Source organism: Suricata suricatta, chromosome X (genome assembly GCF_006229205.1).
Source record: "Suricata suricatta isolate VVHF042 chromosome X, meerkat_22Aug2017_6uvM2_HiC, whole genome shotgun sequence".
Taxonomy (NCBI): domain Eukaryota; kingdom Metazoa; phylum Chordata; class Mammalia; order Carnivora; family Herpestidae; genus Suricata; species Suricata suricatta.
This window is the reverse complement of record NC_043717.1, coordinates 33,494,216-33,513,249: the sequence shown is the minus strand read 5'-3', so window position 1 is coordinate 33,513,249 and position 19,034 is coordinate 33,494,216. Positions and strand designations below refer to the sequence as shown.

At 40.3% G+C, this 19,034-nt stretch overlaps 1 protein-coding gene across 3 annotated transcripts in view; it reads left to right on the top strand.

Moving 5' to 3' along the window:
- Window positions 1–16,759, top strand: part of MED14 (mediator complex subunit 14) — a 67,831-nt gene extending 51,072 nt beyond the window's left edge. For 2 of the 3 annotated variants that reach the window (XM_029929485.1, XM_029929484.1), the window contains 10 exons: window positions 949–1,089; window positions 2,690–2,801; window positions 5,435–5,566; window positions 7,554–7,736; window positions 8,646–8,881; window positions 10,412–10,591; window positions 11,119–11,226; window positions 12,915–13,040; window positions 13,421–13,613; window positions 16,145–16,759. In XM_029929485.1, coding sequence (XP_029785345.1) covers window positions 949–1,089; window positions 2,690–2,801; window positions 5,435–5,566; window positions 7,554–7,736; window positions 8,646–8,881; window positions 10,412–10,591; window positions 11,119–11,226; window positions 12,915–13,040; window positions 13,421–13,613; window positions 16,145–16,218 — 1,485 coding nt within the window. In that variant the 3' untranslated portion in view covers window positions 16,219–16,759. The remainder of the gene's footprint in view (window positions 1–948; window positions 1,090–2,689; window positions 2,802–5,434; window positions 5,567–7,553; window positions 7,737–8,645; window positions 8,882–10,411; window positions 10,592–11,118; window positions 11,227–12,914; window positions 13,041–13,420; window positions 13,614–16,144) is intronic. The other variant, XM_029929486.1, reaches the window with a different exon arrangement.
- Window positions 16,760–19,034: the final 2,275 nt, after the last annotated feature.

Genomic DNA, 19,034 nt, shown 5'->3' with positions numbered 1-19,034 from the left:
TTAAGGATCTGGACGGAAATAGCTTTGCTTCTTGGCTCTCCCCACTGCTTTAGGATACAACTTCCTCACATGAGACAGTTCAGTTACCACTCAGCCATCTGCTCTGCAGCCTCCAGAATTCATTGCTATTTTTCTCTTCTCCCATTCTGGCTTTGTGACTTACTGCTTTAAAAAAATATTTAGGAGTTTCAGTGGGTTACTGGGAAACGATAAAATGTGCGTTGTCAATCTATCATCTTTTATTAGAAGTCAGATGATATACTTTTAAAAGCTTTCTAGTGATCCTGATAAGCTTTTGATCTATGTTTTTGAAGGTTGGGAAGGTAGAGAGTATTAAAATGAAGAGAATGCTTGAGACACAAGCTCTGGTAGCCTTGCTTAAATTTTGATAACATATACCATGAAACAAGATTGTCCCACTCTTGGTGGTTCAAGATTTCAGTTGTGTTAAGATAAAAACAGGAAAGATGGCTTGGTTTCTGTATTCAGTTTTCCTCTGTCATATTTTCTAGCTTAGAAAGTAGAGAACTCTTACCAAATACGAAAATCCACAAAGTCACTAAAGTGATTTATATGGCCAACATACGACCTTTCTCTTTTTTCCTGCATGTCTGGTTAGAAGTTAACAAGAAAATACTTTGACCTCGTATGAGGAGGTACCAGAGTATACTTCTTTCTTCAACTTTGAACTTGTACAATACATCTTAAAGTGACAGGATTCTTAGATTGTTGTTTCTGTTGCTGTGGTTAACCAATTTCCCCATTCCCCCCCCCCCCACTCCTTCATAATTATCAATATGTCTTCCAGTTTGTCCTGGAAGTGGCCATGTATCAAAGTTATCTTTCAGAGATGGGCATGGTACATTTGTTTCTGTTAAAATAATCTAAATGATTAAACATATTTTACTAAAAGTAGGTAATCTGAATTCTACCTGTTTATGTCCATAGACATTCCTGAATATGTTTGTTGACAGCAATCAGGATGCTCGAAGAAGGTCTGTGAATGAAGACGATAATCCCCCTTCTCCCATAGGAGGAGATATGATGGATTCTTTAATCTCACAGCTCCAGCCACCACCCCAGCAACAGGTGATGTCTAGCTGAAATTCCAGATGGTATCACATTTGCCTAACTTCACGGTTTCTACAGGTGTCTGGGCTTCTCTGCTGAAAGGCAAGGAGGTCCTTGGTGGCCTCAAGATGGCCAGGACGTCCATATGAACAAAAACAGTGACAGACGGAGACAAGGAGGCTTCTAGTGATGGCTAGTGAATAAAGAGTACCAGAACTAGCTCTGACCTCAGACTTAAAATGCTGTGAGGTGATCACCCATGTGATCACAAAGAGAATGATATCCAAATGGCCAGTAAGCACAGAAAGAGTGTTCAACATCATTTGGCATCCCAGAAATACAGCTTAAAACCACAGTTAGAGAATACTCCACACCCACAAAAATGGCTTGGAGGAGAAAATTGACAATTCTTGCCAACATTTGGTATTAGCAGCGACGGAAACTCATTAACTAGTAGAGGGTGCATAAAATGGTACAACTACCTTGCAGTGGTGTTTAGCAGTGCTCCATCCAGGGTGCTAAATGTGAACATTACGCATACCTCTGACTTAACAATTCTACTCTTAGGTGTATGAGCAACAGAAATGCCTCAGAAAACATAAGAATGTTCATAGCAGCCTGATTTATCTAAATATTATAAGCTACCCAAATATCAAGCAACAGAATTAGTGAATAAATTGGGGTATACTCATACAATGGAATACTTTACAGAAGTGGGGAAAAAAAATATTGCTACATGCAACAACATGATGAATTTTGCTGGCATAATGTTGAACAAAAGAAGCCGGACACTATTAAGTACATTCACTATTGATGTGAAATGTGAAAACAGGCAAAATCAAACTTGAGTGACAGAGATCAGAATAGTGCTTACCTTTGGGGAGGTGATAAAGACTCAGGAGTTGTATGCAGCAGGCCTCCTGGGCACTGGGAGCGTTCTTCAGTGTCTTGATCTCTGTGGCAGCTACGGTCGTAAAAATTCATTAGACCGTGAATTTGTTAGGATGCATGTACTTGACCATATGTGATGTATAACTCAAATAGAAAACCAGATTAGGAAGGAGTATGTTGCCCTAGGCTTTTCTTTGCTGGAGATGAAGGTAAAGGTGAGTAGAGATCAGGTTGAACTACCATGTTTCACTGCCTTTAAATCTCCACCAAATGGGAGTTGCACCATTTTTTATGAATTGTCAGAAACAAGAGTGCCAGTTAAGCTATGCCATGCCATGAATTGAAGGACACACCCTGATTTCAGAGATGTTAAACTGTGGAGGGGGGTGGGGGCAGGAATCTTAGAATTGTTGAAATAGTAGATCACTGAGACAGATAAATCAATGATATGGTCAATAAAATGAGCAAAAAACATCTTGAGGGATATAAGCAAGGGCATTACAAGGTCAGGAGTGAGGTTCTTGCTGTTTTTTAAACATTTTGAAAGTCAGAGTTTTAAATTTTTGAATTATTAATGTGTATTTTGCACATTTTCATATCACGTTTCCTGTCTTGTAGCCAATGAAATGTGTAAATGTTAACACTTGAGCTGTATGCTGTGTACTGAATGTACTATACACTATACTTGGGTGACCATTTGACCCACGTTTACTTGTTTTCTTTTCAGCCATTTCCCAAACAGCCAGGGTCATCAGGTGCTTATCCTCTTACTTCGCCCCCTACATCTTACCACAGCACAGTTAATCAGTCTCCCTCTATGATGCACACACAGTCTCCAGGTAAGGTGTTACCTGAGCTCTTGTCATGTTCAACTTTCACATCCAGAATACACACACATGCACGCACCACACATGTAGCCTAGACCTCAGAAACAACTCCTTATCTCTGGCTAAATATTTGCCATTCGTTCCTTATGGCAAGATTGTGAAATCTGTGTTCATGATTCAGGAGCACTTCAAAAGGTTTGAATTAAGTGGAGCCATTGTCACCTAGAGCCAGACTCACGGCACAGCTCCAAGAAGTCTCTAATCACAACATGATCTAGGTTAGAGGCCGACAAACGAAGGCGCATGGGCCAAGTCCTGCCTGCCACCTGTTTTTGTAGTTTCGTCGGAACCCAGCCACACCCATTCATGCAGTGTGGGGGGCTGCTTTCCTGCTGTGCTGCAACCCCTTCTGGAACAAGTTGGCCAAGCCCTGGTATGTATGAGACATGCCTTGCCCCTCAGAGGGGGAGCACAGCCGGCTCATCCAAACAAAATGGCTCTGTGGGCAGCCTCATGAAGTACACTGTGAAATTGTTTGAGGACGCCGAATTTTTACTTGGAACTAAACAGTCTGTTAGTGTAGCTTAAGCTCTTGCCCTGTGCCAGTGCTGTGTGGTGCTGGGGATTCAGCAGTGAGCCAGACGCTGGCCCCACTCTCCAGCTCATCATCCAGCAAGAAAGATTGATATCACGTTTCTTGGGTAGATCATTCCTTACCTGCGCATCAGAGGTGCCGGGACTGCAGATAAGGATTTGCACGTTACTGTCCTGTCGTCTAAGGTCACCAAAGACTGAGTTGGGTGGTGAGCGCAGACCCTGATGAGTACTGACAGCTGCTTCTCAAGGGCAGAAGCCTGAGAAAATGCTGCTAGGGAGCAAGGAGAAAAAAACAGGAGACATGAGCATAATCTAACGGGGAGTGTGTTTCTAAGAGATGAGTGAAGTTGGACATAAAAGGACGTAGAAGTAATTATTTTGAAGTAATTCAGTAGCAGACAGGTATATAGTGCTTGCTGTGTGCCGGGCCATGTTCTGAGCGCTTCAGCCATTTAATCCCCACAACTATCTATCTAAATATGACACTTCAAGGTTAATCCAGTTGATGAACATATTTACTGAACATACGGCACTACATTATGTGTGGAACATAAAAAACATGAAATTCTCTCACGTAGTAGAGAATTTCAGATCTGCTGGTACTGAAGATAGGGTAATGTAGCAAGTATTTCAATGTTGCATTTATTCATAGTTTTGGTAGCATGGTTCCCCCCTTCCTGATCCTCAGTTGAAACTAGCCTTGTGGTAAATCCCATCTTTAAGCTCCTGACTCCCTGTTTTTTAATATCTGCCATGTAGACCTCTCCCCTGAACTCAAGTCCTATATTTCCCAGCTGTCTAGTCAGCATGTCCTTGTAGATGTCTAGACAGTGGCTGAGACTTGAACTCCTAACACCCGCCCCCACCCCATCTCTGGAAATGGCAGCCCCTTCCTTCCTCCACTTGGCCAGAGCTGTTAGAGTCATGCCGGACCCCTCTTCCTTGCGCACCCACTTGAGCAGTTATCATACACTGTGCACTCTCTACTCAAAATGTATCCAGACTCTAACCGCTTTTCACTTCCTCAGCCTCTGCCGTCACGCAAGCCATTAACCGTCTTTCACTCGGATTATTACTGTGGCCTCTAACTGGTTTCCCTGCCCCTGCCCTACAGTTTTGTTTTCCACACAGTGCCTAGAGTTGCCCTTCGGAAACAGAAGCTAATTTATGACTCCTTTGCTCCAAACTTTGTAGTGGTTTCCCATCTCATTGAGGGTAAACCCTAGGTCCTTAGAGTGGCCTACAAACCCCCATATGATCTAGGGACACCCCCCCTGCCACCACCTCTCTGTCCTCATCTTCTCCCACTGCCCTCGTGCTCCCACTGATCCAGCCACACTGGCCTCCTCTCTGGTATTTATGCTTCTGCCCCTGGGGCCTCCGTACTAGCTCTTCTTTTCGCCTGGCATACCTTACCCCCTGGGTATCTTCATGCCTTACCCTTCAGTTTCTTTGTGACAAGGCCCACTGTCCCCTTCTCAGAGCTGTCTTCTCTGATCACTTTATATAAACAGTAGCACCCACCTCCACCACTACATGAAATTACCCCCTTTCCTTGCCTTGGTTTTCTCCATAGTACTTATCACTATCTGACATATATTTGCTTATCTTTCTCATTTTACTAGAATATAAGCTCCGTGAGGGCAGGAATTTTTGTCTCTTGTTAACTGCTGCATCCCCAGTGCCTACAACAGTGCTTGGCGTGAAATTGATATTCATGCCCACATGCTGAATGGATGACCAAATAAAAGTACACTGGATATTTTTGTAGAACTCATTCAATATAAAGGCTAGAATTTGGGCCCCGTGGAACCTCAAAATCTATCCCTCCCCCCCCCCCCCCCCCCCCCCCCCCCCCCCCCCCCCCCCCCCCCCCCCCCCCCCCCCCCCCCCTTCAATAACAAAATCATTCCAGATTTTCATTATGCTATTTATGGGAGCTTTACTACTTATTTCTTTAATCTGTCAAAAGAGTCTTAACTTGAGGTCCTCGGCCAGGACATAATATGTGTCCTGCAAGATCATCTATAATTATTTTCCTTCATTAGGGAATCTGCATGCTGCCAGCTCCCCCAGTGGGGCTTTGAGAGCCCCTTCACCAGCGTCATTTGTTCCAACTCCTCCCCCATCCTCGCATGGAATCTCAATAGGACCAGGGGCCAGTTTTGCTAGTCCACATGGTGAGTCTGTACATGGAAATCGCAATAGCATAAGAATTTGACGTGAAAGTCGGTTTTTTGTTAAATAAATTATTTTCTTATTGCAAAAGTAGCACTTTGTTTACTGGGGAAATTGCAAAAGAATGAATTTGTCCTAATCCTACCACGCAGAGATCTACCAGTTGGCCTGTCTGCTTGGAACCGTCTGTCTCTCCCTCGCCCTGCCTTGCGCTTCCTGTCACACACCCCCTACTTGCCTGCCTGCTCACATCTCTGTCGCTCTCCACCTGCCTGCTTGTCTATCCCTTCAGACACCTCCCCCCACAGTTGGGACTGTACCAAATGTATTGAGACTTGGGTTTTCTAACTTTTTAACCAAAAATATTCTATTTTGAATTGGTTCAAATAAAGAATAGAAGAGAGAGCCAGTGAAGGGTTTCTATGTCACCAACCACCTAGTTCCTCTTCCCAGAGGTTCTTAGTGTTCTCAGTTTCTCATGTGTCCTTGCAGAGATGTTTTATGCCTACACACGCAGATACCTGTAAGTGTTCTCTCCCCTTCTCTTTTACACTCACGACAGCACACATCAGTGCCTTACCTTTTTCACTTGTTTTATCCTAATGCCATGCCAAATCACAACATGAAGAATTTCCTCAGGTTTTACAGCTGTGTAGCATCTGTGTTTTTACTCTCTACTATTAATATTTGTAGGAACATTTCCGTCAGTAAAAACTACATCGTCATACTAAATAGCTTCATGGTAGTCCCCTTGTCTTGGTCTACTGTAATTTAACTGTCCTATCATATGTTTAGAATGTTTCCTCTTTTTTTTGTTTAACAACTAAAAATGGTATCATCTCTGCTCACTTGATTATTTCCTTAGGTTAGTTCCTAGAAGTGGAATTGCTGTCTCAAAGGGTTTGAGAAATTCTAAAGCTTTTGAAACATATTGCAAAGTGCTCACCTGAAAGGCTCTATCAATTTCCTCTAGCATCAAATGAGAGTGTCTGTTTTCCTGCATCATTGCCAACACAGGTTATGATTTTCAAAAATGTTGGTCATTTTGATAGCTGAAAATTTCTTCGATTATTAATGAAATTGAACCTTTTTTTCCCCCATGGGTCTTTGGTATTTCTCATTTTATGCCTACCTATGTATTCTTGTGCTTTTTCTTTTTTTTTTCTTTTTTTTAATGTTTGTTTATTTTTAAGAGAGATAGAGACAGAATGGAAGTGGGTTAGGGCCAGAGAGAGAGGCAGACACAGAATCCAAAGCAGGCTCCAGGCTCTGAGCTGTCAGCACAGAGCCCAACATGGGGCTCGAACTCAAAAAGTACGAGATCATGACCTGAGCCAAAGTCCAACGCTTAACTGTCTGAGCCACCCAGGCGCCCCTCTTGTGTTTTTTCTTAACTATTTATGAGACTTGAAGTTGGGACTGTTTACTCTCTTCTGATACATGGTAAAAGTATTTTCTCAGTTTGTCATTTGGTTACAGAGGGGTATATATAGTATGTTACAGGTATCTGCAGGATGAAATTTAAATGTCAAATTGTTCAGGAAGAGTTGCCGCTTTCAAAACTTGATTCTTGATTCATTTCTCAGTGTAGCCTTTACTAAATAAAGAAAACAGAAAATTTCTCTGTCTTCTGCCTTGAGTAGAAAGAAAACATAATTTGTCAGGGCTACTTGAAAGTAGATTTCTGCCCTTAAATGAGCTTTGAGATTTTCTTGCTCAACATTTTCAAACATGTTTACAAATAGGCTTTGAAAATAGTAGGTTGTCACACATTGTCCACGTTGAAGCTTGGGTGAAAGTAAATTTTATCCTGCCTTAGTCTATATTTTTCTAATTTTGTATCATGTTAAGAAGCATCATACTTCAATGAAATAGTGAAAGAAAAAATAAAATTATCACCTTGTAAGGTGTTGAGTGTTTTAGTGCTGTCAAGGACTTTCCAGTTATTAAAATACAGATTTTGAAAACCATCTGTTTACTTATTTACAGGAACCCTGGACCCTAGTTCTCCATACACTATGGTGTCACCAAGTGGACGAGCCGGGAACTGGCCAGGGTCTCCTCAAGTGTCTGGCCCCTCACCAGCAACGCGCATGCCTGGAATGTCACCAGCCAACCCATCACTACATTCTCCAGTTCCAGATGCTTCTCATTCCCCTCGAGCTGGAACAAGTGAGTGTCATCACCATTTTTGTGTTCGTTTTTATTCTAACCTCCAAATGACCTATTTTTTTCCATCCTCACATTTGAAAGCTATGACGTACTTGTTAAATGGGGAGACTTAATAACTTAAAACTTTGATCCACTTAGTAAATTGGTTAACAATAGTCAGTTTGCAAAGTTAAGGGAAATGTCTCCTCCAGAACTCTTGTGAGGTGAGCCCCTTTATTCTGTTTACTGACTTAGCTACTAGACCTTAAAGGACACCTAAAGTTAACTGACAAGGTTATGCAAGTTAACAGAGAAGAGAAGAATTGTATACAAGTAAGTTAACTTTGCTGTGTAACATTTAATGACTTAAAACAATTCTATATTAACTCACCATTGTGTAGCTTGGTGATTTGGGCTAAGCCAAGCTGGGTGAGTTTTCCAGGCTCTGTTTTGTTCACTCATGCTTCTGTGGTTGGCTCCTGGGTTGGCAGGGGCCTGGCTGTCCTAAAATGGTCCCAGCTGATGTGGCCTCCTCTGCTCCATGTGGTTTCATACTCGAACACAGGCTTCTTCACCTAGTGGGTAGACAGGGTTTCAAGAACCTGAGTGAAACCCTAGGTGTGCTGCTGGCACCATGTCACTTCTGCATTCTCTAAGCGACAAGTCACAAGGCCAGCCTAGATTCCAGGTAGAGAAGTTGACACCATCCTTTGAAAGACTTGCTTGCTACAAAGCCACTTTGCAAGGGCCCTACCTACAGGGAGAATAATTCTGGCCATTTTGCTAATAGGAAGCTAATATGATTGTTACAACACAAGGAGTAATGAACAGTATGGATTGCTTTAGAATATCAAAGATTTCTAATAAAAGCAAAATAGAACGAGAAAGTATGTATTTGTAAATGAAATGACATGTTTTCCTTCCCAAAAGGTTCCCAGACTTTGCCAACAAACATGCCTCCACCTCGTAAACTACCTCAGCGCTCCTGGGCAGCCTCCATACCTACCATCCTCACTCACAGTGCCTTGAACATTTTACTGCTGCCCTCTCCAACACCAGGTCTCGTGCCTGGCCTGGCAGGTAGTTACCTTTGTTCTCCACTTGAGAGATTCCTTGGATCGGTCATCATGAGACGACACCTTCAAAGAATTATTCAACAAGAAACGGTACGGGTACCTGAACTCAGAAGTGGTGGCTGTTGAAGGAGGGTGCTAAGCTGCCCCATAGAACAGGATCTGAATGAAATCCATATATTCCTTCACCTCCTTTAACTAGCTTGTTAGAACTGTTTTTCACCCTGCTCCAGCATTAAAAAGGCACTCCATGATTTTCTTTTCCATTCTTACAGTACCACATTCCTACATTTTATAGTTTGCTGTGCTGTGGCTAACATAGACCTGGAGATAGGTACCACACGGTCCCCACAATGCCACAGGACAAACGCACCCAGGATCCGGCTCTGCAGAGAATAGCGTACAAGCGTCTATTTGCCCTCTGGAGTTGACTTCCCCACTGAAATAAAATTATTTATGATCACAAGGTTGAAAACTCTTTTTTCAATACATGGACAATTGAATTGATTTAAAATTTTCATAGAAAAAACTTCTGTCCTGTGGTGGTACCCTTACAAGATAGTTCAGGGTTGACGGCACCCATTCTAGAGTCCGACTGCTTGGGTTTGTACACAGGCCATGCCACGTGCTGGTACAAGCTTAAGGAAATTTCTTCCCCTTTTTGATAAGAGTAGATAATGGTATTTGCCCACCTCTTAACAATTTTGGGAATTTGAGATATTTCCTAGAAAGCCCTTAGCATAATGTCTTGGTATTTTTCAGTACATTTTAGTTAGTAACTCTTGAAATATAGATGTGTTAATGATGTAGAGTGGTGGACATTTAAAATAACCCCATGGATGGCACCAAGGTATTTTGCAACCTTTATATTCAGATTTTTTTTAATTGAGGCTTTTAACATAAGTTGAATAAATTAGTATTTGAAAAAAAGATTATTATGAGAACTATAATCTTCCCTACCTCTGCCACTTAAAAGCTTTGTACGCTTCCAGCTCTTTGAACTTCATTTTGCTCATCTGCATAATCAATATATTAAGCTAGAGCAGAGGTCAATAAACTACTGACCCAGGGGAGTCCTATCCACCACCTGTTTTTGTAAATAGTTTTATTGGAACACAGTCATACCCATTAATTTACATACTGTCTGTAAATTCAGCTACGATGGCATCATTGAGTGAGTGGTTGCAACAGAGATCATATAGCCTAAGATAATTATTCTCCATTACTTTACAGAAAAACTTGCCAACCCCTGGGCCAGTTTAAGGTCCCAGTCCAGATCTAACATTGCATGCCTTTGGAATTATTTAATGTGTTCTTCTGACCCTCATATTTCTGTAATATTGGTCCATCCCGCAGATAATAACTACTGAGTTCAGGCTCAAATTTGTTGTTATTTTACAAAACGATTCCATAGGTTGTGTTCTGTTCTTCCATTAAGACACACATCATGTACAGTTTCTTCTTGATGTTAGCAGCTAATAGTGCTTACTGCCTAGATATTTTTGCTTGGAAATGGATATCAACGTTGTTGTTTTTTGAAACCATTTTCTCAGCATTTTCATTTTCTCTTTGTCCCACATGCTGTCTCACATGTTCACTTGATGCACCCTTCATGTTTTGCAGCTGCAGCTGATAAATTCCAACGAACCCGGAGTGATCATGTTTAAAACTGATGCGCTGAAATGCAGAGTAGCCCTTAGTCCCAAAACCAACCAAACACTTCAGCTAAAAGTGACACCTGAAAATGCAGGACAGTGGAAACCTGATGAACTTCAAGTTTTGGAGAAATTCTTTGAAACAAGAGTATGTGTTTATTAACATGTAATTTGAATACAGGCATACCTCATTTTATTGTACTTTGCCTCATTGTACTCCGCAGATACTGTATTTTTTACAAATTGAAGATGTGTGGCAATCCTACACTGGACAAGTGTTTCGGGGCCATTTTCCCAACAGCATTTGGTCACTTTATGTCTCTGTCACATTTTGGTAATTCTTGCAATATTTCAGTCCTTTTCATTATTTGTTATGGTGATCAGTGTTTAGAAAGTTCAGATAATGCTTAGCATGTTTTTGCAATAAAGTATTTTTAAATTAAGATATGTACCCCTTTTAGACATAATACCGTTGCACACTTAGCAGACTACACTATGGTGTAAACATAACTTTTTTATGTGCTGGGAAACGAGAAGGTTCATTTGACTTCACTTTTTTGCGATACTTGCTTTATTGTGGTCTGGAACTGAACTCACATCTCGAAGGTCTGCCTGTGTAATCAACAGAAGAGTCAAAGTAGAATGCAGAGTAACTTGCTTTATTTATCCCTGTAGGTTGCAGGACCGCCATTCAAAGCCAATACTTTAATAGCCTTCACCAAGCTGTTAGGAGCTCCTACACACATCCTCAGGGACTGTGTGCATATTATGAAGCTAGAGCTGGTAAGTTACAGAGAAGTACACACTTTTAGGTATAGCAAGATCTGTCTGAAGGGGTTGGGATTGGTGGGAGCAGTGTTTATTGGTTTTCACCTATTTATGTATGTACTTCTGCTTTTCTCTTAAACTCTTCTTAATTTCTAACTTGAACTTTATTTTATCTTTGAATAGGTAATACATTCCTTCTGTATCTTTTGAACTTAGATCAGGATGTTACAGTGAAAAATTTCCCATCTGTCCAGTCCAGCCATCCAGTCTCCCTCCCCACAGGCAACCCGAGTTGTACCTTTTATAAAAGCAGATACATTTAATACACTCTTCCTGATCCTGGATACTGAGATGATGCTCCTGTGGCCTCTTTAAATACTGTTATAGATTCATTTCTTAAATTATTTATTTCAATTTTTGATCCATTTAAAATATCTTAGTGTCAGGGCATCTGGGTGGCTCATTCGGTTAAACATCCAACTTTGGCTTCAGGTCATGCTCTTGTGGTACGTAGATTTGAGCCCTGTGTTGGGCTTTGTGCTGCCGCTGGGAGCCCGGAGCTGCTGCTTCGGATTTTGTGTCTCCCTCTCTACCCATCCCCCACTCTCTCTTTCTTTCTCTTTCTCTCTCAAAAATAAATAAACATTAAAAAAAATTTTTTTAATAAAATGAGAAATATCTTAGTGTCACCTGTGAGGTGTGGATCTAGCTTTTTCTAATGCCCCCAATTGCCCTAATATCATTTAGTAAGAAAAAAAAAAAACCCTGTTTTTTCTGGGGAGCTTAATTCTACTTCTTTCCTGTGAAAGTATATCATTATATAGCTGGAGTTCAGGTGGCGGCTGATTATACTTTTATAACCTTACAAAACTCTTCATTCAGATGTTTCTAGTATTGCTTTAGGTAATTCCAAATACTTCATTCCTTTTCCCAGTTGGTGTTTTACTGTTAATATTGGGACAGCATTGTTCCTTTGCTAATAGTCTCAACATTTGGCTTCTCTTCTTTCGATAGCCTATTAGGAAACATTTATGTCAAAAAGATACTCATTTGTGTTCTTAAAGGAATAAGTATTCATGTGGCTTAAAAAAAAATACCTCTGAGTACAATTTAAAATTATTTAACACAATTTGATGAGTTTGTTTTAGGAAAGGAGTTGGAAATGAGACAGGAAAGTCTAGGTTGGCACCAGTTAAGAAGGGCCTTGAATGCTGGGTCTTGGTCCTGGGAGGGGAAGGGAATAGCATGTGTCACTGCATGTCACTATTCATTTGTGAGCTCGATGTGAACCATGCTCTAGGACATTTGCCTAACAGCAGTGGGAGGAAGAATTGGGAGAAGCAGCCACCAGCAGGGACCATTAGGGGCCACAGGAGAAGTCACGAACCCTGGTGCTTGGGAGGTGGCATCACTAAAAATAGAGAGCCGGGAACAGATGTCAGAGCCACCAAAGAAGCAGAACCCACAGGCCTTGGAAATTAATCGAGTGGGAGGGGAGGAAAGGGGAACACGTTCCAGAAATCTGGAGTTGAGTTTCCATTTAGTAACTTCATGTATGCATTTCTTTGATAATACAGGCTGCTATCCTCTTTATGTCCTGTTCATAATGGAGTATAAGATAAAATGGTAACCTTTCAGATTCCTGTACTAGAATATGATTTTCAATGTTCCTATGACTTGATCATGATTTCTTTTCAAAACAGTTTCCTGACCAGGCAACACAGCTAAAATGGAACGTTCAGTTTTGCCTGACCATCCCTCCCAGTGCACCACCAATCGCACCTCCCGGGACGCCTGCTGTGGTGCTGAAATCCAAAATGCTGTTTTTTGTAAGTACCACCTGGTGAGCGCATGTGCGCGTGTGTGTCGCATGCAGAGAGCCCCTGAAGCAAAAGCCACACGAGGATAATAGAACAACTCTGGGATAACTGCAGGATTACCCGTCCCTGCCAAGCATAGGCTCAGATTCCTTAATTGTCAGTTTAGACTTGACATAATCCTGGTTCCTTTAATATGAACAGAAATTTATTGAACCAGGTAATTGTGTGGCACAGTTGTGTCTTAACCGTAATATCCACTTGTCATACTTCATTTTCTTTTGCCTGAGGTATCTTAATCTGATAGAGTGCATGATAGTACTTTCGGTAAACTTAGGCAAGTGTTTTTTCTCACTATGTTTTTATTCTCTTTGTATGTGTTGTGTCTTCAGCTTCAACTAACTCAGAAAACATCGGTCCCTCCCCAAGAGCCTGTTAGTATTATAGTTCCAATCATTTATGACATGGCCTCAGGCACCACCCAGCAGGCAGACATTCCCAGGCAGCAGAACTCTTCTGTTGCTGCGCCCATGATGGTCAGCAACATTCTGAAGAGGTTTGCAGAGATGAACCCACCGCGACAAGGTACATGACCAGTACATGCTATTGTATTGCATATATGTTAAAGGAGTTCTTTTGAGAGATCCCTCCTCCTTCCCTCCGCTCCCTCCTTCCCTCCGCTCCCTCCTTCCCCACCCCACCCCCACTCCTAGTACTAGAGCGCTGATTGCTGTGGCCTCTTAACGTCTGCCTGTCGCTTTCTTCCTTTCTCACTGGTTCTTCATTTTTGTCCATGTCTCTGCTGCCTGGACTTCATTTTCATTAGTGACTTACTATTGGGACTGACCCAGCTGCTAATGCCAGAAGCTTGTGTTCATAGCACACATTGCCACAGAGCCCTAGGTTAGGATGATAGACTTTTCATGGCCGTGAATTCCTGCCCTACTACCATCGATACCTGCCACTCTGTACATCACCAGTTGAAATGCATGTCGGTTTCTCATACTTCATGGTTCAATCATGAATAGAATATTATCATTCAAAGTTCTGTATCTTCTAAATGTTTTGTGAAGAATAAAAGCTGATACAAATGGCATCACTGCTTTTTGGGCTTCTTATATAAGTGTCAGGCGGGTGCAAGTGAACCTTTTCACCAAGTGCACAAGGAAGCTCTCAAACAACATTTTCAAGGAAACCTGAATGTTTCTGGCAGATAAACAAGGTCCCTTCAATACCACATAGCCTACACTTAACACCTCCTGGCAGTGCTAAATTCTTGGTTACAACACATGAAGCTCAGCAAAGAGAACGTTTCTTCCATTTTGCTTGTTTTGATTTTAAGGAAATTAAATTTACATTTAAATTTGCTTATTTCTAATACTAAGGAAGTCCTGTGTAGCCTTCTGTTTAGGATAGTATAATAACAGAATTATGTTTTTAAATGAGGGAAAGTTGTTCTCTGAAACATTTTTAGGTACCACAGTCTCAAAATTTTACTAGAGATAGGAATCATGGGAGAAATTCTATCTGTAGTCATTTATTTCTCCATATTGGCAAGTTTTCACTCAAGCATAGTTTACGAGGAATGCACTGGGCAGTAGGAAAGGGTACGCTTCTTTTGTTGTAATACTTCTTCCACTTCTTACAATTTTCTGCTTTCATCCTTTGACTTATCTCTTCTTTCAGCTAAAAATAGGTCCTTAAAAATCAAAGTTTAAAGCTAAAAGAATTTTCAAAGTAGCAATCCACTAGAACTTTGATGATAACGCCATTCCTTCAAGATGATTATCATTATTATGTCTTGTGGAATTTATAATTAAGAGGAAAGAATGTTTTGATCCTATTGGGATCAAACAAGTTTTTCTACCTACCAATAATTAAAATGTGTTTTTAAAAAGGAAAAAGAAAGATATAACTTTTCATTTGAGCAATTGCGGGGATGTTTTGGGAGTGGTTTTCTTTTTTTTTCTTTCTTTCTTTTTCTTTTCTTTTTTTTTTTTTAATTTCTACCTTAGACTGGACAAACTTTGGGTTTCGTTTTCTTTCTGTACTTGTTAGAAAGAAGCGTGCAGTAATTTGCACAGGGTCACTGCACATCCTGCCCTTTGCCAAAAGGCCAGTCATTATTCAGTTGGGGTCCCTGGTCCTCTCACTTGTAGCCACTGTAGCACCAAGGTATGCTCCAGGACAAGCCAGCTTTTGGTTTATATTATTTACAGCTAGCTGGTTTCAGTTTACTATGTCCAAGTATGTGTCATGTTCACAAGGAGTAAGAGGCAGGGGCTTTGGTTTCTTTGAGCAAAGGGGAAATCGAAAGGATGAATCATTAACCTCCCCCCGCCCCTCCCAAACAAGTCTTGTTTTTGGATTGTTGGTGTGCCATACTTCAGCCCCCCCTTCCCCCGGAACCCATCACTTCCTCCCCTCCCAGTGAAGTGCTTTTACGAAAAATCACTTTTTTAAATTGATTTTAATGTTAAACTCTGCAGTTATCATTTCCATTCAATTTGAGAAAACTCCAATATATGTCATAGAACTGCACTGTCCAATATAACTGTCACAACTGGCCACATGTAGCTATTTAAATTTAAGCTGATTAAAATTTAAAATTCAGTTCCTCAGTCACACTAGCCATAGTGCACATCTAGAATACTTCCATTAGTACAGAAAGTTCGATTGGACAGTGCTATCAGAGACATTTTAATCTGGCCTTTGAAGCGACACTAGAAGGACATCGTAGATGTTGTAACTGATGAACAAATATAAACTAGATCTTTGCATTAGATTAAAAATGCATAAACAGTCCACAGCCTTGAAACCCAGCTGTAAAGGCTTATCCAGTGTTTCTACAGAGAAACTCTAGGCCGATCTTCTTAAGTTCACACCTAACTGGAACTTACCCAAAATTTCCCCACGAAGAAAACAAACAAAACCCGAACCAAGTATCACTTAACACAAAAGCTTAATCCCCTATAATCTGTGCAGTTAACAGTTTTTTATTTTGACCCTTAAAGTTCTTGCTGATTTTAGATTTAATTATCCCTACCCCCCACCGGTGTGTTGACATCATCTTTCCTGTATTGCGAATAGCTAATGACCATTTTTCTCTGTTGCAGGTGAATGCACAATATTTGCAGCTGTTCGTGATTTAATGGCTAATCTTACACTGCCCCCTGGTGGGCGTCCATAGACACTATTGTTTTTAAAACCAGGAAGGCTGACAAATGAGACAAAACAGAAAAAAAAAATTTCTGAATTTAGCCTTCAGTTTAAAAAGAAAAAGGACTTTTTTGACTTTTAGAGATAAATATTCTAAACTGGCAAAATTTTTCAGGGTGCACTTCTTTCATCAAAAAGATCATCAATCTTTTGTATAGTGAACTTGTATAGTGTGTTTAAATGGGACACATTTCAAACTAGGTAAAACATCAGTGTCCGCTTGCCAGTAATAGATTTAATATTCTGTTTTATACTATAAAGTTATGGAAATGCCAAACTTGTTTATTTAATTGTTTTCTTATGTTTTGGGTGTAATAGTCCTTTTTTTGGTTTTTGTTTGTTTTTTAAGGCAGGTCTGTCTTTTTTGAATACTGTAAAACTGTGATAAACTTTATATTGAAGCTGTATTTTAATATGCCCGCTTTGAATCCTTACATGAAATGTTCTGGGAGTTGTTATAAACACATCCCAAAGAAGCAATATTTAATAAAACTAGGTTTAAAACAAAACAACAGTGACACTCACTTGTGTGTATATCAGCTCTATAGACTTCTCAGGGCCTCCCTTCATCTTTCACCTGGTGGGGCCGGTAGTTAATTTCTAATGATACATGTCTGGAATTTGACCAAAAACATCTGCTTCTTTGTTTCAAGGTTAATTTATTTTCTTCAAACATTCCTAAGTTGACCTGTGATGAACATTTTGCACCTTAGTTGTCTTTCAGTGTACGATTTGGGTAAAAAAGAAGGAACGAGTCTTTGAGAAGAGACAGTGAGTAGTTTATATGGATCAGGGATCCCAAATTACTGTAGTCATTCTCATCCATTGAAGATGTGGGAACTTTTCTCTGTTAGGCAAATTTAGTTTACAGGATGCTTCTGCAGACAGCATTAATTAGGAAACCTAGAACTTGGATGTTCCACCCTTGCATGAAATTTCTGTGACATTTCTTTATCTTGCTTAACCTCTCCCCCTTGCCTTCCCCACCAAAATTGGGGTTATTCTACACAATCCCAATTTAAGTCATTGTCAACAAAATGGTAAAATGTTTTGCTTGGAAGAAACCTGGCGCAGTCCCCCCACTTTGAAGAAGCCAAGATCCGCTGCCCGTCCGGGGTCACGTGGAGTTTCTGCGGACACATCTCAGCAGAGTTTCTTTTTGGAGCACTGTGCTCTCTCCCAGTCAGTCAGGGACCTTTTTAAGCTTCAGAGAATGTGGTCAGAAGCTAAGGTCTTCTGGTGACTTAAATGTTATTTGGGAAAGACTTTTTATATAATAACTGCACTGAATTATCTGGTCACTGTAATATTGGCCCTCCAGTAAATTTTAGATGTTCTAATTCCCCTTTAAGATGATTTGAGCTTCTGCTATCAACTACCAAATTCTAGTTTCAAGCATCTCACTGCAGCTGTATCATATCTGTTCTCAAATTTGCTTGAGTCTCCATTCACTTCTGGTCAGAATTGAGGCCTTCTTTGCCTTTCTTCTGTGTCTTATTTCTACCTTTATCCCCTCCTTCTTGCCCAGCTCTGCCGCTATTCAGGAGCAGTTGACTGAACTTTATCCTTCCTTTAACTTTTATCCTTCAGTTTTCAGTTCTCCTTACAATGAGAATCACATCGATTTGGCAATCTACAATGTCTTTATCAAGGGTCAGCACTTTTCTATTTGGAACTGAATCCTTTCTTTCATGTAGAAATCTACATGTATATACAAGAAATGTATTTGTATCTGCAGGATAATATTGTCTCAGATTTTACAAATAGAGTAAGCTTTTCAGGTATCCTCCCTTTTAAGTGGTTTCGAGATGTTAACTGTATTTTTAAACATGATGCATTCAGTGGACATTTTTCCCCGATTGTAACTCATCTCTGAATGCCTTGTGCAAATCAAAAGATAGGATTCAGTGAGCAGAATTTGCTTCTGCTGCTTAAGAGTAAACCCATGAATATGAATTTTGATACACTTGGGACTTGGAATTGGTATATACTTTATCAAAGCTTGAAAACACTAGTGTTCAAATCCTAGGTTTCATGACAAACCATGTCCTTTGCCTCTTTTGTTATCCAGGTTCAATCAAAGGGACTGAATGCCCGTAGTGACTTTTTTCTGCTAGGTCGTTGGGTCTTTAAGGTTTTTTCAATGTGATTTTAGTAATTTTGGTAATAAATTTATACAAGTTTCAGAGAACTACCAACTCTCTCTAGTTAATTTTCACGGGGATATTTTGGATAATAATCTGGTTTAGTATTCGTTTGATCTCGAAAGAAGAAATTGGTCCTGATTTTGCCACCTTCTTTTTCTCATTTGCTGAAATGCTGTTTTGGAATTTACAGAAATACTTTCAGAATTAGGAAGAAAGTAAAAAATTCAACAGAACATACCAAGTTATTAATAACAGGGGCTGAACCTTAATGCTTGAAAGTTTACCCTGAACTATTGCAAGCAGAAACTAAAATATACATAATTTGAATGTAAATACCACTAGTAACGGTGTTGCAGTTAATACAGTAATTCGTTCAGCCACAGGATACTGACAGTCTTAATCATTCTTTGGACCATGATTAATTTGATAACTTAAAGAAGTATAATTTTGCTACTCTAAATTTGGAATCCAGTTTCTACATAAAAAGTTCCTTTCTTAAATAATTTTTCCCCTCCAAGTACTACCTGTTACACTTTACTTTAATATATATTATCCAGGTGTTCCTTTTTTTTTTTTTAATGCTTATTTTTGAGAGAGAGCGTGAGCCAGGGAGGGGCAGAGAGGAAGGGAGACAGAGGAT